General features: G+C 46.6%; 1 protein-coding gene across 5 annotated transcripts in view; it reads left to right on the top strand.

Annotated features, from left to right (window-relative positions):
- Positions 1 to 27363, top strand: part of LOC118512051 (serine/threonine-protein kinase N) — a 58285-nt gene that overhangs the window by 5757 nt on the left and 25165 nt on the right. Inside the window, exons 1-2 of one of the 5 annotated variants that reach the window (XM_036055894.1) lie at positions 10935 to 11080; positions 14108 to 14431. The exons of 1 other annotated variant lie outside the window; for it this stretch is intronic. In XM_036055894.1, coding sequence (XP_035911787.1) covers positions 14333 to 14431 — 99 coding nt within the window. In that variant the 5' untranslated portion in view covers positions 10935 to 11080; positions 14108 to 14332. Of the gene's footprint in view, positions 1 to 10934; positions 11081 to 14107; positions 14432 to 25697; positions 26417 to 27363 lie in introns of those variants that run through there. 3 more of the 5 variants (XM_036055895.1, XM_036055898.1, XM_036055896.1) reach the window with 3 other exon arrangements.

Raw genomic sequence — 27363 nt, 5'->3', positions numbered from 1 at the left:
GATTTTGTTGCAATAAAATGCGCCACCGTGCGTACACAACAGCAACCGGGCACGGCAAGTTGTCGACACCTCTTTGTGTGTGCCCCGGGTCGTCCGGGTGGTGTTGAGGGGTTCTCCATTTTAGGGAGGGCCCTGGTTAAAATCTCCCCAAAAGCCCTCAAGGCACTGACCGCGGGATCGTCGAAACAGCGGGTCCGTTGTTTTACCGTTCTGCTCTTTCTCCCTAATTCGGCTGGTTCTCGGTCATTTATACACGAGCCAGTGGAAAACGCAATGTCCCGAAAATGGGCACGAAAAGCTTGGTGAGGAGAACAATAAAATCTTTCGGTATATTATGTAACGTTCGGTGTTGGTTTTATCTTCTTTTTTGTTCGCTTTGTCGAGGCTAGAAAAATAAAAAATTCTTGCCTTGCCGAAAAATTCCAGACCATTCGGTGTCCAGTATCTTCCTGACAATGGTAGCGCATTTTCCAACGACCCGATTGGAAGGACTGATTTTGGTTTTCCACAGCATCACGACTTGGCGCCTCATATCTGTCATCATTTTCACGTGACGACGACGGACCCCCCCCGACACGGTGATGTATTGTTTGAGTTTGATTGGAAATTTATCGTAAAACAATATCCTGCTGGAGAAGAGACACGGCCAATAAAGTGTCCCACCAATCCTCCCTCACTCAATGATTTGCATTTGGCAACCGAAAAAAAAAGAAAACAAATTTTGCACCCCATAATAACGACGCGACAAAGACGACCATGATGGGGGAGCTATTTGTTTTGTCATTATTTGTGTTTATCTTGGCCTCAAATCGTTATTTGCTTGGTGACCCTTCCCTCCGCGAGCTCTGTCGCAGAGTTGATCGATTTGAAGGACGAACATTTATGTGTTTCGATTATTTTATTTTTATTTTCTCCCGACACTTCTCCGACTCGCGATGGCTGAGGAGGACGATGATGCTGGGCAGAGTTGAGCTTAGGATATAGCGAAAAGAATCATTTATCTTGTTTATGGGGTGGATTTAGAAAATGCGGGATAGATAACCCAGGCTCCTGGTAGTGTATTATTATTTTGGTTGTGTAGTTGGAAGATAGGCAATCATGGCGAATCGATTGTGGTGGACCGCCAAGGTCCAAGGTCTCTTCCACGCCCCGTCCTAACCGTCGGGTTCGGGATGAGATGATGTTCAAATAGCTGTACTTATCATTCATGATGTATATTATCAGCACACACTTCGCGTGCGCCTAGTTTCCCCCTGCGTGAAATAGTATAAAGGGCAATTTGGGTCACAGCCAAGGTAGCACAAACCACAAGGTGGCGCATAGTCCGCATTCCATCATCAATTAGCTGCCCAGCTTAGGCAGGGTACGGTGGCATCTTCACCGACACCCCGTTGATTGTGCACGCGAATCTACACTACGCGTGATAATGCAGAATCAAGGGCCGTCTTTTCACCCGATTCTTCTCCTCCTCCCCTCGCACGAGTGAAGGTGCTACTGCTCATCTCAATCATCTTCTAATTATCCTTCAATTAGCTGCACGACTCGCCGCCTTCATCCGCCTTGGGGTGGAAAAATAAAGGACGGAGACCTTGATTTCTGTCGGTCTGCCGTCGTGGGACAGTAATTTCACCACCAAACCGGTTGGGTTGTTCTGCTGCTCCACAGATCTCTCCGTGTCTCTCTTCTCTGTCGGGTATGTGCCGTGGTTGAAAGTTTGCATTCTTTGCTTTACCCATCCGTCCGGTAGTGAAAAAACGGCTTTTATCAATTAAAGTCACTGCTACCTGGCTTGTTTTCCTGCTGCTGGGGCAATCTTGGGAAGTCCTAGAGATTTCTCTTTAAAAATTCACCAATTCTCCACGGAGTCCATAGTCCATAAAACATCTGATAGAGTCGCATATCACTAGGATGCCCTATGGTATTCGATCAGGTAATCAGGGATTCAGCAACGCTGAGATCAGTATTAAATCCCACTTTGGTTATCACCTCTTCCGGTTAGTCTGGAAAATCCGCGACTAAATCAAGTGAAGGATGTTACAAATGACAGGCCAAGATCTGCCTCATTTGTAATGCCAAAAAAAAAGGAGAAGAAATAGTATCATATTTTCATTTTTACCTTTCCCAACTATGTAAACGATCCTCCCCAACCTTACACAACAGATTGATTGAATATTGATGCTCATTTTATGCACATTGGCAAGCAACCTATCTTCCCATTAGGATCTGCTGCCTTTGACGGCTCTTTGATGTTTGCAAACACGCTTCCCTCACTTAACCATGTGTGGGTGTGAGGGCTGGCATTCGTATGATGGTGGGATAGGATAGGTTTAAAATAATTTAAAACAGATATCGAAAGCGACTTACGACTGCCGGAACTAACTGTGCGGTCATCTTTGATGTATGTCCACAGCGATCCTTATCACCAACGGTTTGTTCGTGAATAGGTGCGTGACAAATCGTACGCACGCACCGCACCGACTCAATGAAAGAGTAACCCACCGCCCTAATAGTCGCCATTGATCGCTTTTCGATCGCCCCATGTCCGGATGCACCTTCCAATATACACCTTGCATTGCACCACAACCGATCGTTGGTGGTTTGTCCATTTTCTTTGGTTTGTTTTTCATTCAGTTCCCCTTACTCCGCTGCTCGCTATATGGTGCAACGAAGGAAATGCATTTTGCATGTACATTTGCATGAAATACCTCGCTTTGGGGCGGTTATTGGCCGATCTGCTGGGTCTGGTAAGATGTGCTATTCTTTGTGTGCAAGTTATTCCCAGCGGCGGCTGGCGTGCATGAAAACCAAAACCAGAGCATGATGGAAATTATGCTGCAAAATTGCGCTGTTTGTGTGTGTGTGTGTGTGTGTGTATGTGTGTGTGGTTGGAAACTTTGCGGCATGGTGGGTACTTGCCAGGGACTACAGGCAGTCAGCCAACCAGCCAGCCAGGTCCAAGATTAACGGCCCTCGGTCCCGATGCGTGCTCCGTTTGCGTGGAAATGTAATCAAGCCCGGGCGAGTTGTAATGATTTATGTCGCGCTCTTCTGAGCGTATGCTGCGTTCAAATCAACGATGGTGTCTTTTTTGTGGCCCGTGAGTGCTCCATGTTTATGGGGCTGCTAGTATACACAACATGCGTGGGTTTCCCGTTTTTTCTTGGAACTTATTCCACTCGATCGTTACAAAGTGTATTGCGCTGTGCTGTGCGACTTTTCTGGTTTCGGGGTTTCTGTTTGTACTAGAACTCTGTGCCGAGGTATATGTAAATTCACACAGAGGACCGCTGTGCTTTTTTTTTCGCGCGTTTCACTGATATAATTTGAATTTCACGGCATGTTTGGATGATAAACTGACCCGTCGGCCAACTGAGCCAGCCTAGAGCGGTACGACATCCATCCATCTGCTGCGAGCAGGAGCAATGGGGAACGTCCGAGATGAAATTTTTCGTGGCGATGTGCTTATTTAAATTGATTTTAATTACATTTCTAGACGACGGGGTATGGTGGTTCTGGCGATGTGGAGTATTATTGCTTATAATTTAGCATTAATCGAGCTCGGCTTTTGTGGCTGTGATGCTGAAGGGAATGTGTGTTATGCAATGAAAGAAAAGTCTATTAAATTTATTCTGTTAACATGTCGTTATTTCTTTTAAATTTCAAATTTGATTACATTGAAGGTAAAATGACGATTTTACTTACTAACTCAACATGTCAACTTGTCATTAAAATTTAAAACACAATTCCTTTAAAATTATTGGTTGATTGGTGGTCATTCGCATGACATGACTAGCCACACAAACAGATGCTTGTACATCAGACAATCGTAGGCCTCCCTTCTGTTCTTTCACATATATAAAAAGACAGCAACGTATGTGTATAATTAATTTACTTATAAAGGTCAACATATGCTTGAAACGATACACCATAAATTAAACAAAAAATCAATATCCTTTCAACACGCTTTATTTTATCGCGCTCGGCAGATTGCTTGTTTTGAAAGTAATCAGTGCAGGCTCGGTCGCCTCGGGACAATCGATTAACTCTTTACCTCGCGAATCCTGGCCCTTTTACTATCGCACGGAGACCGCCCGGATGTGAATCAATTTTACCAGGAACACACACACACACACTCGAGCGCGTGGATGCCGTCAACCACGTAGTTCCGCCCGGTGCCCGATGACCAATCTCGTTAAACGCTAAACGATTAAAAAGTCGTCTTCCTCGCCCGTGTGGTGCACCAAGGAAACGGCCGAGCCGGGGTGAAAGTGTTTTATTTTTATTTTTCACCACTTCCCGGTAAAAATGACGGCAGCGGCGGCGCGCAGGTTGGCGGTGGCATCATTTTGCCAATCACGTACTCCACCGCCGCCGCCTTTGGGACAGTCTCTCGCTGCTCCCTCCAGTGGTTTCCTTGTGTGGTTTTCCCCTTGCCTGGGTGGGATCTTCACCCCGCGACCGTGTCCTACGGTGTGTGTGTGCTATGCCTGTTGATGGGTGATAACGATTCGCCGTCAGCCCGAAAGACCTCCGAGAGTAGTTCGCCGGATGACGGAATCGATCCGAGTTCATTAATTAAATTCCAATGCGAAAACATCAGCAAAATGCCGCTGCTTGCCGTCTGCGCTGCGGGGCATCAAAGCAGGACACATCGGCCACACGTTTTGGGGCGGAATTTTAGAGCCTTTCGACGACATCGGCAGCAGCAGCAGCAGGAGCAGGATGATGTTGTCGCGATAAATGGATTCGTTCCGGTTGCGGTACTGTGGTGGACAAAATTGAATATGCTCGGGGCGGATGTAGATATGAAAAGGTTAAAATGGGGAACTTTCGCGGCTGGACGAACGACTTGGAGTTCTTCGAGATTAGAGCTTATGACAATCGGATTGATAGACTGCTTTATTACTCTGTCAGCATCAAGGCTAGATTTAAAACAAGAATATTTAGACCAAGAAACTCTGAAGTTTTAGTCCTTGTATTTTAATATTGTACTCAGAAAGAAAGTTTTTTGTCTGTCTTTCTACCAATCGTTAATCATTTAATAGCAATTAATTTAACGTTCCTATCAGGATTAGAGTTTGTTTTTATTTTTCCGCCTGATAATGTCTGATGTGTGCCGATTCTGACATATTTTTAAATTTCCTGAACAGAATATGGCCGCTTATCGGGAACGGACCGAATTTTGTTTGACTGATAGCGCTTATCGTTTGCGTAGAAACTGTTACTTGTTAGGTTCCCAACCAGACCGAACCAATGATTTTTTTTTTTCACCAGAGGCAAACCGTTTCGAAATCATTTGTTAAAGCCTCTTTCCGTCAAATTCCTCCTCGAGTCGTCTCGCGAATTACGATCATTCGCTGCGTATGCGTTCCCGTTATATGGTCCACTCTGGGCCCCTGGTGCTTTGTGTTTGCCAAATTAGAGCCTATGCTTGACGATCAAAACCTTTGTCCAAGAAGACGTCTTTTTTTTTCTTGTTCAACCCCGGCATTTCACCTCCACGAGTCTTTCCTTCCGGCAATCAAAGGCATCAAGAAAAAGTAGAGAAGTTAAATAAATCTGATGTGGCAGCATGACCAATGAATTGTTTACGCCTTTCCCGAAGCCAATTAACACCACGCAAATGCTGTGGGTACATGTTTTTCTCTCTTTCTCGACGAGGAAAAAAGACACGCTGGGAAATGTGTCTGTTACGCTAACCGTTTTTGTTGTTTGCTGCCTTTCATATTTTTTCCCTGTGTGTGTGTGTGTTACCATCGCTTTGCGAAAATATTCACCTAAAGGTGTCGATGGAAATTATTGGAAAATTTGGACCGAAACCGATGAGCAACGATGAAAAGAGAGAGAGAGAGCACTTACGTAATGGCGAAGAATTGTCCCAGTACCGCCGTTCGGTTACAAAATTCGTAATGACGTCTAGAGGATCGTTTATGAGCCTGGTAATTGAAGGTCTCTTTTGTCGCATTAGGACGCAAATTGGAGCTATTACTGGATATTTTCAAAAGGGGGTTCCAATATTGCTCGTACTATTATGCTGTAATTATTCAACTTTATAAATAGAAATTTGTGTTGGTATTTGTGTGAACTTTCCACTCAAAACCTTAACGGTATCGTTTGCATGGATTCTTAGCAAACTGTTACTGCTTTAAATATATCAATTTCAGTAATTAGTCAAGTCGATACCGTAGCTTAAGCAACATTGACACAAAACACTGTTGAAAGCGTGCAGCGTGCTTTTCCGCCACAAAGACAACGTCCAACTTTTCCCGAGCGTATGCGAAGTCATTCAACCTACCTCGCCCACCACCATCAACGCCGGAAAGCACAATTAAGTCATAAAGTTAGCGAAAGGTTGCAATTCATCGTTGCAAACGGCCGTTCGAGGGAAGAGCGATAAGAAAACTTTGGAGCGATATGATGCTGCAGGCCGGCAACGCAGGATGGCGTTGATTGATGCAACAAGCCGCAGCACTGCAGCTGAAGCGAGCAAGCGTGAAAGAAACATTTGAGCGATAGAAAACGAAACCTGTGTGTGGCATGCATCATCACATGATTACAGCCCAGGAACTCTGCCTCTACTCGTCAAAGTATGGGAAAACGAAACCAGACCTGTCTGGGGTGGTGTGTCATGAGGATCATTCGCGCTCAAGAGGGCCCTCGCTGGGGATGCGCTTATCAGCCCACTGCCAAACATTCCCATACACACACGGCTCGTCTTGCAGCCACCGGTCACGTCGCCAAACATAAATACCGCAAAAGTCATCATCACATCATCACATCTCGCTGCTTCGGCGAGTTATTCAATCTCTCGCTGGCTCAAACCTGCGTGATAAAGCGGAAAAAAACGTGTGCGAATGAGTATGGAGTGCGTGTGGCCAAACCGAAACACACCCAGACTGTTCCGTATGGGGAGAGGGATAGAGAAACAGGGCAGACGCCTGCCGGAAGAAAATCGGTGTGAACCTCATGCAAAAAGAGAATACAGTACATGTCTGTGCGCGTCGTTCGCGGGAAAAGTAAACTCGCCCATCATATCAGTCAGGCTCTTTAAGGCCATTTTCCGGTAGAAACAGAGCTTTTCTTTTGAACGCCATGACGAAGGGATGAAAATTTATGGCTCTGCATCGTCGTGACTGTGTTATGACGCACCGACATTAAGGAGCCCCACCTGGGATCCGACTCTACCAACTCTGGAGACTGGATCTAGATCTACATTGACACGTAATTGTGTGTTTCTTCCGCAAGTAAAGAAACAGGTTGTTGTCGGGAAGAGGAGCCCAGCTTGTTATCAATGAGGAAGTGGAGTAGTTTATCTTGCCGGCGGTGTGCTTCACGGGAGGCGAAGGGACACGATTACCCCAGTTCTCGTGGAAAAATCTGGTTTCATTCACACTGCCGGTGGTGTCGGCTTGTTTTCCGATTAAGTAAAAGATATTCAATTAAAAACCACTTTCCTTATGTAGGTTCGTCAGAGATTGATCTCGCAAGTCCTCCCGGACCTAGGCCCAGGTGTCCAATGATCTGTCACTTAGCCGGTGGAATGAAGTCTCTTTGGTCAACTCTTTCGCGTGGCCGAGATGTGAGTGAAGTGTGTCACTTTAAACGGTTCCCATTCACCGACAGGTTATTGCTCTAATTTCCCAGAATTTGAAGACTTCACAAATTTAGGTTTAAGACTTGAGTGATCTGTTTTGTTTTTGTGCGTGTAAACCTGGTGTGTTTCACAATCAAAACTTCGCTTTGCTAATTCCCATGTTCTGGTCGGTATCAACATTTGAGAAAATTCACAGCAAAACATCATCATGCGACCATGGTGGGAGTGTCATTCATTTAGCTTTCGTTGGTCATCGCTCCGTTCGGAACGCCTTGCGTTCTCGAAAAACAAAAAACCCAACGCAGAAAATGGTCGTGTTGTATTCATTTATATTCATCTTTGCATGTTTTCTTATCTTTGCAGGTTCGTAATCATAAAATCAGTGGAACATGATGAAGGAAACACAGCAACAACAGCTGCACGATAACGGTGAATACTACCGAGTGTTTTGCAGTTACGTCTTGATTTCGTCTCAGTTTTATTGGATAACGAATCTCTCGAGAAATTGTCTGTTGGCCGCGATGAAAAAAAAAAAACAATTCCAAACGTTGATGAATGAAACCGGGCGAGCATTAAGTTCCTGCGCAATGACCAGCTGACGGCGATCGACGCCTTTTTGGGCGAATTGCCTGTTGATGTTCCGGAAATGTGTTCCGTTCTTTTCGGAAGGTAGCAATAAGCAAGAATGCCCCCCAGGACCAACGTTATCTCATCGCTGCGAAGAAAAATGCATTTCTCTTCCCAGCGCTTCCTATTTCCACCACCGATTCGATGTTCAGCGAGCTGTTAATTTGGTGGAAGCAAACCTCCCAATCGACGTCAGTTGTCGATGGTAAGCAATCGATTTGCTCGTGGTGGAATGAAAAGTAATAGATGATGAATCCGACGTACTCCGGATGGTATGTGATGCCCTCCACACCCTGCCTGCCTGGCAACAACCTCCCTGATCCCATAAATTGAGCGAGGCGTCATATGCATTCCGAATCGGAAAATGCGTCGCTCCATCTCTTTCGTTTCGATTTAGCTCGTCCGGAAATGAACATTCCATACTGAAATTCCGTCCGTACCTCAAAATGCTGCGTCTCTCTTTGGATGGGCCTGCCGGGAAAATTCAACCCATTTGCTCGTGGTGGAAATTTAGCGGACGTTGCAGATAGATATCGGCGATGGAAAAGTAGAGGATGGGCCTGCCATTCTTTTGCCTATTGTTCTTCGATCAGCATCGTTGATCTTCTCGGTGGGAGTCGGTGAAGTCGGTTTGAAGAATTTGATCACCTACCGATTTGCTATTCTCCCCAAAGGGTGGATGGCAAATAGCAAAACTTTGCACAAAGACGACAAAGCAAGGTGCGGTGTACCGATAGAGAGATTCATACCGTTAGCTCCTTCCACGATCTTACTACGGATAGGAAGGCACAGAGCATCATCGCCATGAATTGCACCGCTCTCGGGAGTGTGTTCTCATCCATTTAGTCAGAAAATCCAAGCCCAACCTCTCCCGACTCGAGCAGGTTAGTCTGTTTAGTCACGGGAGGATGGAGAACAGAGGTAGAGAGAGGGACAACTAATGGAAAAGGAAAATAGTTTGAAATTTCCCGCATAGGAGGAGTATGAATATTTTATTCAACATTGATTGAAGTTTTGTTATTCTTTCTACAGGCATCGGGGAAATAATTTTCGGCACGAAGCCTTGTAAATTAATGGCACAAAATCAAAAAAACCCAGGAAAGGATTCCGGATTCCAACACGGAAAGACCTTCAGAGTGAATCAGCATTTGCTGCTGCTGATGTAATGGACGGTTGATGTAAGTGACGCGTGTTCTATCTCTTGATAACGCTATCGGCACTTTGGTAGTTCGGTAGAATAATGAAATCTTTCATCTTTAATCGGTCGAAGAAAATCGAACATTCTCTTCGGTGGCGACCTATGTAGTGTTCTAGGAAGTTATGCTCATTTACTACATTCTGGAACGATTGGTAGCGATTATAGGCTCCCTCCAAAAAAAAAACCCACCAATTTTTCATCTTCCGTATTTTTTTCACAATCAACGCAGTTTCTTTCGCAACAGCCAGCAGCGTTTATTGCCCTTTCGTATGGCAGAGATAGAGAAGGCAGAGGAGCGAGTCTTATCAGCATGACCTCGATTGAAGATTCATTTTGTTTGCATTTTCATTGCTTATTTTGCCGGCTTTTTTTGCATATGGATCATTGTTTGTTGATTAGCTTGCTCTGCTACTCGATTGACGGTAGTAAATTAAAGTTGAGTTATGTTTGTTGTACGTACAAATAGTGTTTGTCGCCCGGACCTCCTGCAGTTCAGCCTTCCTTTGATCCTCAATTCGCCCAGCTCTTTCGCAATCAGTGCGTGACGTGTGTTGGTTTTTGCTTCTCTAGCCGCTTGTGTCACATCCGAAGGGTGAGGAACACCCTGGCTGGAGTAAACAGAGCCTCTTTTCGCATGACATACACACACAGCGTCATCGTCTTGACATGATGAAATGCAGCTAAACTGCACTTTCCTCTGTGTTGCGCTTACCAGCCATCGAGTGAGTGTGTGGCCCTTCGGTGTGCTCCACTTACTTTCATTTGCCCTCCCTGCTGCAACTGTCAGGCAAGCGGTCTTATTACAGTCTGGTTAAGCCGGTTAAGTTCAGATAGGCAGGCAGCTATGCAACAAACAAGATGTAGTGTTGCTTGTAGGAAAAATCCTTCCCCACTACACGGAGGAGGGCCTCCGAGACCAGGGCACGGGAAGCGAATACAGTGGTACAAAAACAAAAAGACGGAACTGAACTCTACACACTCGGCTAGACACACACGGTGAGGTTCGCTCAGGAAGAGAAATAGCTGCCAATCACACCGAACCCGCCGAACGAAGTAAGAAAGAAATAGCATAACACCGTGGACTGGCCGACAAGCGATGTTGCGTACGAAGCAGAGAAGCAAAGCATAGGAAAGCAAAGCACACGGAGCGCCACAGGTCGAAACCGAAAGCAGCATAAACTATACTGAACTGCTGCAGAGAGGAATGGAGCATAACCAGGGGGGAGGAGGGGTGGCCGCTTTTTACTACTCGCGAGCCACAGCATAGCATCGACCAACCGACTGACTGGCTGGCAGGCTGGCTGGCTGTTGCTACGTCACACGCGCCAACCGCCGAAAAGCTCTCTTCGGTCGGATTCTCTCGCAAACCGACCGGTTCGGCGCGTCGTCGTTGCTGGTTGCGTTGCTCTCCCGAAGGGGCACTTCAGCGTTGTTCGGTTGTGTTGCGTATGTTGGATCGATCAACGCGCACAAAAAATCCGGCCCAGGTGGGGCTTTTGTATCAATTGAACTTTCGTGGCGTTCGGAGCGGTTCCGACGACGACTTGCAACGGGTGTGAACGCGCGCGCTTCCTGGAGTGTCTCGTGGGTTATTACGTGTGGACGTGGACGGGCACTCTGGGTCCTGCAGTGTAATACAACGTGTGCACGAGATTGTTTTGGTTGGTAATCGCTCGGTGACACTGATTTTGACGTGTTTTGATTTGTGCTCCAGTGCTAATTGTGTGGAAAGAAGCATCGGAATAGCTCTCCGTTTTAGTGTCCTGATTGTGTTGTTTATGGTTATGTGAAGTTGCTACAACTAATACTTCGTTTATTATAAACCAGAAAGTTTGTAATTGGAATCGACTTCGAGTGATTGTGAAGACCCGGAAATAGCCTTAGCGCCAACGTACATCAGTGATCGAAACACGTTCCAACGAAATAATTATCGGTTGGTCCCCCGATGCACCAGCAAGCACAACTTCACCACGAACAAACAACCTTCACGACGATTCTTGAAGATCATTATCGCGCAATACCATCGTGCCTCGGGAGCAATAGTTTTTGGGCGTTTTGCTGCATATGCACCTCCTGGGCGCGCATCAGTGGGGGGAATTGTAGCGCCGATAGTGGTCGATTCTGCTTCTGCACTTGACTTTCGAGTTCATCGTACAAGAAGCGACGACGCGTCATTTATTCGCTCGCATTGTGATTGCCGTCGTTGGAGCCATCGGAAACAGGCTCAATAAAACATTTGCTCGCGGGGAACTGTGGAAGACACACTCGCATATGGGGTAGGAGTGGTGGGCACCAATTTATGAGTCGTTGAAGGATACTTACACACCCGGAGCCGGCGCCAAATAGTTGGCTTCGGTGCAAGAAGCAAAAGAGAGAGAGGGAGAGAGACCTAGAAGAAGCCGTATGTTGAAGGCGGTCACTTATGACGACTAATGAGCCATTCTTCGGCTGACCTTGGGGAAGGATGTTAAATTTATTGGTTCGATGTACCGCGTGTGTGTGTTGTCCGGTCGTGGTTCACCTGTTCCCGTGGCCGTTTGGTGCAAGGAAAACACGCCCGGAAGATACCCTGTGTCTTGTTCTATTAGACATCACGCCGGCATCTTGTTGGGAGGAGCGATGCCATCCTCAGGGCATCGAAAGTTTAGGGAATGGAACAATTTATCCTCGGGACGCCATAGGATAGGTCCCCATTGTAAGTGAACGACGATCGTTAATCCATCCATCCAGCGTGTTGGTGTAAACAGGAAGCAGAAGCTACTAGTAGTGTACAATGTCTGGCTGAGAGGATCATTAAACAAATTGGGTAGAATTAAAATAAATGAAGCAAATCGCCTAGCGTATAGGAAACGGAAAATCGCATCACCATTAGAGCGGTGTGCGGTCGCGTTCAAGAGTGTGTCAATTAGTGGGCAAACATTCGATGTTGGTCGAGCAACTGCTCTCGAGTGGACCTCGGAAATTCCCCAATTTTGTAGACGAGATTAGCTTTTGTTGAGAAGTTGCTCTTGATTTCTGCGTCCGGAGGGAACTTCCATCGGAGCTTCTAGGTAAATTTCTCTTCTGCACAAGTTACAAAAAAAACCCCTCCATATGCTAAATGTCGAACAATAGAACGAACGTATTACAAACGACTTCCCGTTTTACACTGTGTCAACACGTTCATTGATCCGTTCACTTCTAAGCGTTCCTTTCCCTTCGGGCATACTCGGCCGGCATGCTCCAAGGGGAAAGTGTTGACATCTCAATTCCCAGCTCAGACTTCTCTGTGTCCAGGCTCCGGGGTTTTGGGCAAGAGGCGGGTGAAAGATACAAGATGGATGACCAGTCTGTCAGTACTCCTCGCGCACGTCAAGCAATTGTGAAGATCAGCAAATAAATGCGTACGGCGACGGTTTGCCGACCATCTGGTGGACAGTAGACTGACTGCTGGCGGATAATGTTTATGTGTGCTATTTCTTTTCGCACGACAGACGGTCATAGACCAGGAGAAGAAGTACACACACACACACCTTACACACGGGACTCGTGTGCGTCAAGTCGTGCGCTCGTACTCTTCACCAAAGGAAAAGGTCGAATCAGTTTCGATCAATCCTCTTTCACTGGCGCTTCAAGTCACGTAGAGGGATGCGCTACTCTCGACAGATTTGTCTTGTCTCGGCTCTAGGAGCATTGGGTAAATATTGACGTGAGGCGTTTGCAAATAAAGAAGCGAAAAAATCGTTCGGGGCGTCCAGTTCGGCAATGTTTGTTTGCATAACATTAGCAACCCCGACTCCGCTTAGCCACTCGCCCGATCGCCACACGGTGAAGAGGTGAAGATTTCAGAAACTTCCGGCTGCAAACATCGCGCGCTTAGTCAATTAGTAGCAGCTATTTGTGGAAAGTTTCCGTTGAGCGGATGGAGAAGCCTGCTGTTGCTTCGTGCAGCCAAGGTACTTTGTATTAAAAGTCGCTTGTTTCGGAGCCTGCCTGAAGATGAGCGTGAAGTATTTTTAACCTCCAATACGATAATAATAGGGAATGCTTCTTCTCTCCGATCGTATCTGGCTTGAGTGATCACGATCTCGATTTTGAGGATGAGTCCACCCTGGAACGATGGGATCGTGTGTGTGAACAAATATTGAACGGTTCGTAGAAATCGGCAATTAAAAACTCCCATTAGTCTTGTAACTTTATTAATCGTGGTTGTTCGCGGGTGTTTGTGTGACTGTGTGCACGGGACGGTGTCTTCAAAAAAGCCTCAAAAAATGCAATATTAATTGCTACTGCGGAAAACGTGCGGAAAAAGTGGGCTAATTTCGCACATTAGCCTCATGTGTTTCGTGTCGTTCTTCCTCGAATGGAGCAAAAACAAACCCACTGTTGACCTGCTGCGAGTGTGTGCAATGTGTTCAGCCTACGTAAAAACCAATTTTTGCTTTATCGAATGTTTGTTTGCTCAAGGAAAAAGAATTCATTTCCGATCGAAATTAAAACAGCACCATCGGCGGTACCATGTTGTGATGTCTTATCACAGCCTAGAACGAACGTAAGCGGTGGTACATCGTGTGATGTGGTTTCCTGGCACGATCTGAGATCCCAATCTCGCCTGTGGAATGCTGTGTGTGCGTGTGTGTGGGAGGGAAGTAAAGTAAATAATGGCATGATATTGATTTCCCTTCCCACCTGTTACCGTGTCATTGTAGGAGTGTAAAAATTGTGTAGTTAAGTGAAAATAATTTCTTGTCCCTTTGATAGGGCGCGTATGTGCGTGTGTTTCCGTGTGGTTAGTGCTTAAAGTGACGAAAATCTGCGAAACCTTACGAGTAAAGAATCGATGAAAAATCAATCTCTCTGTTGGGGCGCTCAAGTCGCCAAAAATTAAATTCCGAAAATTGTTGATTCCGCCCGGAGGAACACCGTCACACAAGATGAGCGTCAACGAGCAGCCGACCGATTTCAGTTTCAAATCGAGCAAGCTGGTTATCCTGAAGGATCTGAAGGCGAAGCTGAAGGGCTATCTCTTTACCGTATGTAATCTTCATGTTGCTTAGACGTGTCCTTAATTTCTGATTTAACCTTATTTTGTGTTTGATGGAGATGGCGTGTTTTCGTTATTGGTGGTCCCTTTAGTACTTCGTCAAATTGATTGTCTTATTAGGTTAGGAATAAGGTTCTGGGATGAGAAGGCCTCATAACTACAAAATCCCTGAAAAATCAGTGGGATTAATCGAGCAACCGGAACCTCCAAGGCATTCAAATGCTCACTTCTTATCAATGATTGATAAGTTCAGTCACAAATCATGCCACCGTGATTCTCCCAAACTTAGGCTCTTGACCGTAATTTGAATGGGAACTCTGCAGAGTTGCAAATAAAGTTTATTGCTCCTTTACTGTACGCCAAAATGGATCGTTTTAGGGTACGTTCTTAACCTTTTTCTATTTACTACTCTCTCTCTCTCACTCTCTCTCTCTCTGGGCACATTTTTACAGTTTAATTACATCCGTCCTTGGAGAAAACATGGGGTGAATTGAGGTGGGTTGGGGTGGCGTGCGCATATTTGCGTTTTGTATTTATGGCCCAATAGTTATAACCCTAGAACCCGCTTGTCGTCTTCATCCGTTGTCAGGGATCGCTGTTCTGGATGTGGTTCTGAGTTCTCACGCTTTGACTGCAGGGTTTAGCAACTTGGTCAGGGACATTGCAGCGATTCTCAAGCTCTATGCAAAAATCTTTCTTCACCAAACGAAGATAAAGCCCCCGTTGCATGTGGCTATAAAATCTATTCCGGAACAATAGAAACCCACAAGAAATAGCCAAGAATTCGTTCACATTAAACGTTAATTGAAGCTGCGAAATCTAACATCTTTTTGTTGATGGGTGGAAGCTTTATTTCCTCGCATCCATATTTTGTTCTTCACCCTTCGGTATGCCGAAGCAATAATCGTACATTTACCTCGGGGGTTGAAAATCATCAACATCCAATGTTTGGCAACAATCAATGTGTGCGAAGGAAGGAATCTGGTAGGCAACGAAGCATCAGAACCATCATCTCGAGGTTGGTCGAAATCGAACGGTAAATGGCTCACCCCCTCATCCACATCCAACACCATCGTTTGATTGATCTTCGCCTCGTTCCCGGATCGAATTAATCGATCGAAAAGCTTCCACCGGTTCTACACAATTTCCTTCGGCCTATTTCCTTCCCTTGTTCGAGCGCGCGTTTGGGGGTCAAAGTATGGTTGCTGCTACCTCGTAATGGGAATAGGGAAAACCACAACAACACACATGGTTCGGTAAGAGCTTTCCCGGGGCTTACCGAGATGGGGCGAAAGAATTGAAATCAAGTAAGTAACCTCCCCCAATTGGAGCTCTTCACAAGGGAAGGCGTTATAATTATAATAGCGCACGTGTGGGGAGAGCGCAGACCGCGTGATTAGCTCGTTTTTTTTATTTCGGGCGAGCCGCGCAAGTTCCGTTAGAATTGAAGTCGAATTCGATCACACGAAGTAAGGCACGGGCCTGGTTGTTTTCTTATTTTGGGGCCATCTCGGTATACCCTAGCTATCCTTAGGGAGAAGGGTACTGCGAGGTGATCGATAAAACTTGAACTATTTTTAAAAGCTTCAATTTCTGCCCGACGAGCCGAGGCTCGACGAGGCCTATTCACACATCCGACCAGCGAAAAAAAACGTTTGACGTCCTCAATTTTCGTTCGTTCGTTCACTGGTTCGTGCCTAAATTACGGTCAATCAAGGGTTTATGTGAAATCGATTGTGACTAAATATGTAATTCTGTGATGGTTTTTTTATTGTTTGTTTGTTCCTTCTTTTACCCGTCACTAACCAACTTTCGGCTAGCCAACCAAAATTCATTCATGCCTTACTGTTGGACATAAAATCGCCACATCGAACTCCGGTAGTGCCAGTAGCTCTGGTTGGCGTAAGGGAGTGAGGGGGTGAGTGTGTCTTTTCTGGGCCAACAGGTGTGTTGTACCAGGTGTTTTTGTCCGTGGGTGTGGAAAGTCATGAAATGCATAATAAATAAGCTTAATGTGTATTGTATGCCACCGAATGTAATAATAGGAACGCGTGCGCGCATTCGATGGCCGATGGTGTTGTGTGCATCGAAATGCGATTAGAGAAACACGGCGATAGGGTTGGTATAGGCATCCTTGAAGAAGGGAAAACCCCCGGAAAAAGGGCCATATTGCAATATTGAATCGATATTAGCCTTGAACCATTTAACGCAGAAGGTAGCGAACGGGTTATTGTAGTTGTACAAACTTATGCTTCATAGTTGCTTTGTTGTTGGTGGGACCGCAATCACGTTGTTTATTGTGAGCGATCGATTTTACTTTAGTTACGCAACCGAGTTTTTCTTCAAAAAATTGGTGAAATGATACCCAATGAGCTCAGTCCTGGCCCAATGTCCATTTCTGCTACATTAAACGATTAGCTGTTAACAGTCTTCACCGGAGGAATTTAACAATATCCTAATGATTTAATCCTTCTTGGGTGTGAAGCAACCATTTTCGTAATGGAGCCCCTTTTTCATCCTTCGCCCGTACGGCTGCTTCGCTCCCAATGTGATGAATTTGGTCCCGAAACTAATCGACTCCCTTCAGCCCCCCCCCCAGACCGGACCTCCCGAGACTCCGGGAGAGGTTAATGGACCGAACGGGGTTAAACTCGTTCGCACAGCATTATTGGCAGAAAATTGGCAAAAGCACAGCAGTTCCAGCAGCATCATTGTACACCCGGGATCCCTCCAAATTGTGAGAGAGCTTCTCATGCCATCAGAGAGTACTTTTTTTGTTTCCCTTTTCACAGCGGGAAATTGAAGGAAATACATACGCGCAGTTGTATTGGCAGATCGCAGTGGTTGGGTGGCTGGAGACTCCCCAGCAAAACACCAACAGGGCTTGGTGAAAGGTTAATCGATTACTTTTGTTGCCACCGTACGTTGTAACTGGCAATGCCGCCCTCCCTGCGCTCTCTTCCTGCAACGGGAGTTTTTCGTGTCTCGTCTTCTTTTTTTTTTGTTGGAGTTCGTTTGCTTTTGTTTTGTTTGGTGCATTTTGTGTCGGCAGTGTTTCTCAGCGGTTTAGGCGAGATTTTTCCCAGCTCAAATTGGCCCTCACTAACAAGCGAGCTTTGGGAGTTTGGGATGGGTTTCGGTACTTTGCTCCATCGCTTACTGTGTTCCCACTCAAAAAAGGGCCTGTACTTAGTGACCAAGCCACCTCTCGTGACCCGCTAATTATCGTGCCCATAATATATAGATCGACCGGAACGTCTCGTTGTGATGCATCTCGGTAGCGGGGAAATCTCGTAATTGCATGATAATATTGCATCGGTCGGAGCAGCACACCCTTGGAGTGGAGGGCTTCGGAAGAAAGCATCAGTGAAAAGCCTACCGATCGGAATGAAATCTCGAGGAACTACACCCTTAAAACCCCACCCACACACGAGCATGGGGACGCCCAAGTTCGTTGCACGCGTGTTGCGCGAGACAATTCCCCGGGTGTTTTTTTCGGGCAAGGAGCTTTAATCATGCAAAAGGTGTTTGAAACAGTCAAGCGCACCGACAAAATCTAACACAGTGTAGATCAAAATTACTTTCACTCGGTCGGGGCACAGTGAGCCAGAGTGAGCCCTTGGATGCCGTGTCAGAGCAGGGGGGAGGGATAGGACGCGGAGCATAGAAAATAGCGCTCGCGAGTCCTTTCTCTTTCAGCATAACTTTGTTGGCACGAAACAACCAAACGTCCCGGTTCTTTGTTTCTTCCGGAGGTTTGCTGGTGATATAAGCTGATTCGTCATAGGAGCTGGCGGCAACATTATGTTACTCTCAGACCGAAAGCATTATGCGAGAAGCGAGATACAGGGCTCGGGAACACAGAGCTCGGGTGGTACGATAAGATCGCTAATTTAGTTGATATATCTCGCGCGCGCATTGAGAAGGTGTCGAAGTGCCAGAGCAATGTTTCGAGTGGTGCCTAAGGTGTAACGAACGAAAGGATTAGGTTACCTGCTTACCTATTAGCTGTTATGCTGCAGGATCGCAGAAGGTAGATAACATCGTCACAGAAATCTTTCGTTAGCGCTCTTTCGACTATCTAACAAAAAGTGAAAATTCCAAAATGTTTAGAAAAGTTAGATCCCAAAGACACTAGACATCCCTGAATGTAAAATAATTCTTTGAGACAATATTTTTTGGACACTTTTTACAATCATCAAGACAAACTAGTTGACCACATAAAAGCCCCAAAAAGGTGACCATTATTTCAATTATCACTAAACCCTGCCTGCACATTACGAACACCAGCAAAAAGCTACCACAACGAAGAAAGCTTCCGAACGTTACCATCACCCTGCTCGAAATATCCCAAAAGCCTGACGAGTGCTGCTGAGTGCCGATTAGCTGGCAACGAAAGCACGTACGCCTAAAGTCAATTTAAACCCGGCCCAAACCGATAGCAGCCCCGGTTACTACAATCGCGCTGCAGTGGTAGAGCCAGCCCAACTGTGTTTTGCCGCAACGCCGTACATCAGGATATTATATCCATCCCTCCAGACCGGACCAGCCCGAACACGCCAGGCAAGGACCAAGAGTGCGAGAGAACGAGGAGGCTCTGGTTTTGGATCTCCGTCGCCTCAACAGTGTGGGACACGCGTGAGTGAACGCCCTTACGGTGGTTGTTGGGGCCCCGTATGCTATCGATAAAATATATGATAATTGGATTGTCGCAACTAGCAGGCGAACCCTCGATGCCTCTCGAAGAAGCCGGTCGGCCGTTTCCGAATGGGGCGAAAGGTCCACCGGTTTGACGCGTTTGCACGGGTTCACCCTGTGTGTGAACGAGATATCCAAGCCATCGGCCAGGCTAGGTCACACGCGGCGGGTATTAGATATTCCGACACCGTATGCATTTTTGGGTCGAGTTACAAATTCTTTCCATTTTCACCCCGTAGGATCTTCAGTACCTTAAAACCGAACGTGAAAGAGTAAAAGAGCAGTGTTTTGGACATGGCTCGTGGAACTGTCACTGCATCAAACCATATAGGCGAAGCTGGATGACTAACCGTGCGAGATGGAATGCGAATTATGTTCTTTTCGTAACGCCCTGGAAAGCTTTTTGTGTTTGAAGTGGAATGTAGACGACATTAGTATACACGCGGCGTCTTGGCAAACACATCTTCATGGCCCTGGTCCTGGCCCGTGTTGATCATCCCCGGGTACCCGGTGCTTAGCTCAGTTTTCGCATAAGGAAGAAAGTGTAATGAGCAAATCTAATTACCACAGCTCGCTCAAGTCCGTGACCTGGAAGTGTTTAAATTGCTGTTCCCCATCTGCACACACCGGGCGGGCGGGAACGGATGGCGAGCTTGCCATCTTCAGCCCAGAGACCATGAAACTTGTCCTTCGGGAGCAGAGCAACATTTTTGCTTCATCCTCTGGAAACTGATCCTCGTCCGTGTGATGGCGTGTGAATCGACGACATGATTTGAATACGATTTGTGTACTACTGATTTGCTTCTACATTTGCAACCTTCCCAACATGCGGATCCTCCCGGCAGGGGGGTTCTTCATTAGCGAAGGCGTTTTTGGTCCCACCTCCGAGCTGTCCTGCGTTGATCCTCCTTCTCAGCTGCACCGTAACCGCAAGCCGTGGAAAGAAAATCGAAAGTGGCACCCCGAAGAGAACGAAACCGGCTCCCTCCCACGGATTTCGTGCCACTCGCTCACAGCAGGAAAGCGGACGGAATGCGTCGAACTCCTCATTCCGTGCTCGGGATGTCCTCTGTCTGCCTGGTTGCAGCGAGAAAAGATGGAGTTTCGAGCAATTTACCGTACGTTAATCGATTTAAGGTTCAATCGGATGCAATCTTGCCTTGTTTCATCGCCAAGCAGTGTTGCCAGCGAATACTTTGTCGTCCTCGTGTGTGCTCTGCACCGTGATTGCCAATGAACGGAGTGGTTAGGTCCTCCCAGCGGGGTGTGGACTCTTCAGGCACGTTTGTCTTTCTTTGGTGCAGCTTATGGGCGATGTTTAGGTCATTAGTGGCCGAACAGTTTGAAGTGGAGATTCGATGCCTTCTGAACTATTTAAACGTCTAGCTAAAGCGATATCGAGAGGATGGCGTGAAAGAATTCAGCCAAACGATGGACATTTTTGGATAACATTCCAAGATTATCCTCCTCTTTGGTGTATTAGTTTTAGTTTTATGAGCTCTTGCCGTGAATAAACCTTGTAGATTATACCCGAGAAGTTTATGTGATTCAGAAGAATGATCAGTTCAGTTATGTTCTTAAACTTTATCTTAACTACTCTAACATATCTTCCAACTAAATCTGAATTCTTTATTTATGCCCTCCATTCTGGCTAATATAACGCTTCTCCAACAAGTCCTCACAATTCCAATAATTTCCCTTTCCGGTGTATGCGATAAGAATTTTATTGCACCGACAAGCACAGAGACCGCACACGAAGTCAGATGCTTCCCAAAAACATGAAAACGTATCCGTAAAACGCTTCCAGTTTCACCGTTGATAACCTCACGCCCAATGGTTCTAGCCGTGCGTGGCTGTTGACACAAGGTATCGCGCATATCTTTCGTTATCTGCCTATCGTCGATTTGCTCCCGAACCAAACCGGTGGTCGCCACTAGCATTTTAGTTCGGCATTGGTTCTGACACGGTTCACCGGGATGTTCAGATCTATTAAAGTTGTTTCAAAAGTAGTAACAAATAGTTGGTTTACGGTGAATGAATAGATGTGCTGCATTTAAGACGCCAGTGTCAGGTGTCGTATAGTACTTCCGGTCGAAGCACGAAGAAGATGTATAGTGCCCAATATGTGCCCGGTGTTGTGAACGGTTGGAATTGAAAGTGTTACAAGGCGTTACGACTTGTGGAATTTAATTCGATGTCAATCGGTGTTATTCGCGTGCTACTCCACCATAAATGCAACGAATCGTATCTCTAACTGAAACTTACATTATTGCATTCGAAGTGACAACGATCAAAGTGTAATGGAAAGGGAATTACCACCCTCCAATCGTACGGAAAAGTGTTTTCACTCGTGTTTGTTTTGGTTTATCTGTTCTCCACCCCGTTCCGACCTGACCAGTGCAAACTACCGGAAATGTATCTTGTTGGTGGCACACACATGTGTGTTGGAATGGCGTGTTCGGGTGCAATTTTCACATGATCTCTATCTCGCTGTGGACTAAACCGTCCGTCCGTTCGTCCGTCCGTCGACCCACACACTCACACACACACCCGCTTTTCTCGCATGGGAAACTAAACCGAAACGATAAAGTTTCGATCAAACGCAAGTAGAACAGAGCAGCGAGTAAAGCAAAGCACATGAAAACAAACAGCTACAAGCAGATCAAACAAGACTCCACAATGTACGACGTTCGATTGTAGTAACGCTCCATTAGCGGAGGCCCTCGCACGCGCTCTAGTAGCGAAATAGGAGGGATCGGCACTACCAACACTTGGGCAGGTTAATGTTTGGTAATGGAGCACGAGATAAGATAACATTGGCTCGATAAAGTCGTCCACCTGCAATAGAATTCTCACGTGGGGCAGCAGTACACCCCAACCAAGCAGAGGTGTTCGGAATTTCCATAACTCATTTAACGAATCATTATTTAGTACATCTTTTAGTACAAAGTTTTAAACCAGCTTCGAATCGACTCGCAGCGTCGAAGGTTGCGGGCCGATCTAATGGTCCAACGTTTTAACAAACACCCACCCTACGATCTCGACCGAAGATCGGTTCAACACGACCTGCTATTTAACACCTCTGCGCGCGCGTAGAAACCGAAAACGACTTTTTTGCGCGATCCTCACCCTCTCGCGTACGTTCTCCCGCTGTGGGGCCGCCAACGGATCGATTCGGATGGCCGTGAATGGGTGCGAAGGCTGGATGGCAATGGCCAGAAATGGCGTTCGAGGGCAAGGACCGGAATTCGCCGTACTCTTTTGCCTTTTCCTTCGCTTCTTCGTTCCCTTCGGTGGCGGACAGTGTCTCGTCGATCCACGCGGGGTACGCAAAGTTGCGCAAACGGTGACGACGATCTCCACCTTCGAGCGAGCGCGTGTCGGCATGCACGTTGATCGCGTGCGGACTCGTGAAGAGGCACACTCTACCTCTCATCAGCACACACACACCCTAATATGTCTCGACATAGTAGCGTCTGTGTGCCACAGCACATTATGCATTCAAGACACACGAAAGATGTCGACGACCAAAAGTCCCGTGGAGAGTGAAAGAGGTGCTGGCGAACGTTTCGCGTGTTTTGTGTATAACGCGCAAGGAGCTGAATTTGCAGCGCATAATGCAAACGACGGGGGCGCACACTAATCTTCTTCTGGTGACGACACTAGACTCGACACAATCGCGACCGGAAGAAAGTAATTAGACGCGGCGGAATGAGTGAATGAATTCCGAATTCCACACTGTGTGGCGCACACCGCCGATCCCATCAATCAGGCACAATTGAATATGCGAGCTCCTCCTGCGCAATGCCGCGCAAATATCAATTTCCAATGCAATGACACACGAGCCTGCAACATAATAGCTGGGTTGGGATCTCTAACGACCAAAACCCACACACGATTATGCTTTATGGACGGCGTTCCGCGATCGAGCTTGCCTTGCTCATGATTTGCCGCCCGTGCCTGCGCTACGATCATTAGCTAGTTCCGTTCAAGGCCCACTGTGTTGAAGGTTTGTGTTTTTTGGTGGAAGTCTCCCGTAGATCTCCACAGACGGAAGCGAGATTTTGGTTCCTAGAGAGGTGTAGGAATGTCTATTTTATGAGACATGATTTATTGTCTCGGTGAAAGGGGAATGAGATCGGGAAACCCAACTCATGGCGTTCCTCTCGCATCGCGCCTAAACTACTTAGCCATTGGGTGGTGAGATTCCGCTAATCTGTCGGTGGCTTCAGGGGCCACTTTCACTTTCTTCCCGTGTGCTGCCGTGCTGCTCCGATCGACATTAGTCTATCGAGGGTCGAGGCTGGGATCTGCTCACCACACTCCGCAGTGCGACAGGCAGCGAGCAGAGCTGATGGTGAGAAGATTATGCCCATTAGTCAACCACAGTAGCGGCAATTTATTGTCAGTTTGATAATCCCGATCCCTAAAGGAAGCATCAGGATGGCAGAAGACTCCCCAAGACCTGGAGTTACTAAAATAAGACATCGGACACACGGGCGTAGGTGGGCGAGATTAATTAGTACCAGAAGATATCGCCCTAACCGAAAGATGGTCGTGGTCGTGCGTTGCAATTAATCCTGTTAACGCAACATTTGTCACGTATTTATTTTATGACGCCCGTAGCGAAAAAAAACTCTAATCCTTTCCAAGGGTGCACCAAACTAAATATGCATATAATCAATTATGCCTGGCCTGCTTGGAAACAAAAAACTTGTCTCTCCCCAATGCTCGAATGCCTAATGAGACACAGCCTTCTTTCGCCTTTCGGTATAAGACGCACGTCCCGAAAGCACAGACTCAAAGTTTCGGCTCGGGCTATTCTCGGGGCTCGTTTTTTGGCGTAAGCATAACGCCCCAGGGCATCCAATGTCCGGGGATCCGAATTTGGTCGTTGGGCAATCGCGGTTTGGCAGTTTCGGTGCTTTGTTTCAACCGACCGTCCGTCCTAGACCCTTTCCTTCTCACAGGCTATTGGGTTCACAGAGTTTGGGGCACCGCACACACAGGAACAAAGTGAAAGTTTTATGCGAGTCCGCGAGTCTTTGCTTCCTTTTTTCCCCCCTTTATTAACGTCTCATTCTTCGCCACATAAAAAAACAACCAAATCCCCTCAGTGTTTCGTCTGTCTCCTGTCGGGGATTTAGCTTGTTTAGCTTGCAGTTTTTTTGTTTTGTTGCGTTATAGTGTTTTTGCTTGCTGCCTTCAGGATACGCCGGCGCGTATTGTTATTTGGAACCATCCGCAGATCATCATGCGCGCTCGGCACAGCAAAGGAAAATGATGGTGAAGAAGAGAAAAACAAACCATCCAGCTTTGGCAAACACCTCCCACGGTCTAATGAACGATTGATGATGACGCGGCAATGAAATAGCACAATCGGAAGGAAAGTAAAAGTTTTGATAAAGTTTTAGCGACGCTGCAAAAATGTTTTGTTGGCCGTTGGCTGGGAGAGTGTTTGCAATTGTGTGTTGGTGTGATTTACATAATTGCAACCTAACTTACTGCCGTTGATTGAGGTTGTGGTGGGAACGATCGGATAAAGGTTGTTCCGAAGTTAACGAAATAATAACTAAATCAAGGATTGAAGTGTTGTCGAAGAGTAAATAATCCAATAAATTAAAGCTCCATAGCATCGCATTTAATTAAGGAAAGGGGAAAACTAGAGATACCATTCAATCAGAAGAAGGATTAGATTAGTTTCCCACCCAAACCTGCCACTCGATAGGGGTGGAGTATAGCTTAAAGACCTATAGTCAAGTCATGATTTGCGCATGAAAAACTACTATTCTTGTGATTGAGAGATCTTAATCAAGAATTGAACCCATGCTCCTTGCATGGCGTCGAACATTTTGCGTTTACGCACACGGCTATCAGGCGTACCTCGGTTATTCCACGTTAAAAGACCTTCTGCTTCTAGCTATTCGTGCAGTATATCGTTCTCGGATTTGTAAATGACACGATGATAGTTCCAAATAACTTCATAATACAGATAATAAGAAAGTAAACTACAACACGCACTTTATCTTAACTACCGGTGACTCACTGACTGAAAAGCCCGTGCTTCTCTTCGTTGGAGTTGCAATCTCTCGATCGTGCTCCCATGCACTTGCAACGCGATTCGTCGGGAAAGACCCCTTGTGCCCGTTGCATGTTTCATGTTTTAGCACGTAGCTTTTTTCTTTCTCCTTTGCTTTCCTTTACCACTGCGTAACGAGGAGCATTACACAATTGCATGTGGTGGCAAACTCTGCTGGTGGCAAAATCCGGATGTCACTAACCGGCTCGTGATGCGTTGTTTTTTTTTTGCTGAGATCAATTAATAGAAATTAAGGGTGTGCCACCACACGCACCACGGGAACTCGGAGACGTCTTCTAATGAGACATAATGTAATCGGTGTGTTGTTGCACCGTTTGGTGCATTTCCGGTATTTGTACCGCGGCATTGCACTGGTTGTGTTGAGTCAGACGGACGGGTGGTCAGTCACTGCCGGACTTTACTCTAAAAGTGAAACCATAATTTCTGAACCCTGCTCTCCCAGCTCGCCGCCGTATAGGTCAGCTTGGTCGGTGCGTGCGTGTGGTGAAGTCACGCGGGGTGATATTTGTAGCCCTGCCTCGTATGGCCACCAAACTCACGAGATGTGTTTGTGTGCACAAGTGCATCCGGGTTCCGGGTTGACGCAGCGTTAGTGATCCAGCGCAAGTGATTTAATTTCGATATAAATAGCAAATTCCCCCTGCCATTCCGATGGTTCAGTGTTTCCCATTTCCCAGCGGCCCGGCAAACTAAACCACCGTTACCTTGCCTTGAGGGGCCTGTATGGTGTTACGTCGTGTCGAGTCGTGTACCGTGTAAAAAGTGTGACTTACAGCGCAAAACGACCGACAAACGCACGTACGCCGATGTGTGTCGGAGTGTAGTGTACGGACCGAGTTTGCTCTAGAAAACATTGACACACCGTGGACAAAGTCACACACTGGCGCACATGAGGCGAGAACTAACAACACCGGAGTAAGCGTTCGAGCGCGGAACACAGGCAGCAAAAAGTAAATCAAGCAGCAAAGCAAAGTAACTGCACACTTCCGGAGGAGTAGGTCTGTGAGTGTGCGGCGCGCGTGTTGTGAAGCAAACCCCCCCCAGAAGAAGGGCACCAGCAAACCAACCCGCCAACAGGCCATGGCACTGTACATAACGGAATACAACAACCGCTATCGGAAACGACGACGGAGCCGCGTTTTCAGCACCTGCGTCAGTGCGGCCGTCGTCGAAAAGGTAACGGAACAGGCGGCCCCGACAACCCGCCCAGACTCACACACAGCCCAGATTCATCCAGGGAAAAGAGAGTGCGAGTAGGACAGATGGCTCGGATTCAATCTTTTCCCGATTAATGCTCGCGGTTACCCTTTTCCATATCCCCAAACGCTTTCCGGTGTAGCTAATTCGCGCTAGTATAAGAGGGTTGACGGAGTCCGGGTCCCTCGGGCGAGTGTGATGCGAGAAATTTTGGACCAAAATCCGTTCCATTTTCTTGCCCCACATCGCTCGTACATACGCTTCTTCTCACGCTTGATTCTTAATTCAATGAAACGACAGCAGTGCATCAGGTCGAAAAGAATGGTCTTTATCTTCGCGTCAAACGTTGCTTCTTCATTTGGGCGACGACGTGGTGGACCCTGCCGCACAGCCAACCAGCAGGGGTCGGTACAGATAACCTGGAGCCGAGGGAAGGTATCGCTAGCTGACTCGGTGGCTTAATCTGCTAATTTGGAAGCTTTTATTGTAGTAACGTGTCCGTAGCAAAAGCAACAACACGGCCAAGGTAGATGATGTACCAGCGATGGCAGTAAGCAGCGGACAATCATTTCCGCTAGGCTCGAATTACTCTTTCTTGTTTTGCTCGCCTTCCTAACGACCCAAACGTAATGCAAGTTGTGATGATTTTTTCTTTATGATCCAAATAACACTTGTTGGGGCATGAAAATGGCTAAACGCGTTATTCCGCGAACGACTTTCAATTATCATTGCTCCGTTTGCTGGTTGGGACGTATCTAGAACATTATTATTATTCGCATTCACTCTCAAGAAACACGCATTTTCTCGCAATTATTCATCTGTTCCAATCTCCAACAGCCTGTAGTTGAAATTGATATTCAAACATATTTTTCCATTTTTACAACCATTCTCCATCGCTACTTCCCTTGCGTCGGTACATAAATATC

This window comes from Anopheles stephensi, chromosome 3 (genome assembly GCF_013141755.1).
Source record: "Anopheles stephensi strain Indian chromosome 3, UCI_ANSTEP_V1.0, whole genome shotgun sequence".
In the NCBI taxonomy this organism is placed as follows: Eukaryota; Metazoa; Arthropoda; class Insecta; order Diptera; family Culicidae; genus Anopheles; species Anopheles stephensi.
The sequence above is the reverse complement of the archived record's forward strand: the minus strand, read 5'-3'. Positions and strand labels throughout refer to the sequence as shown.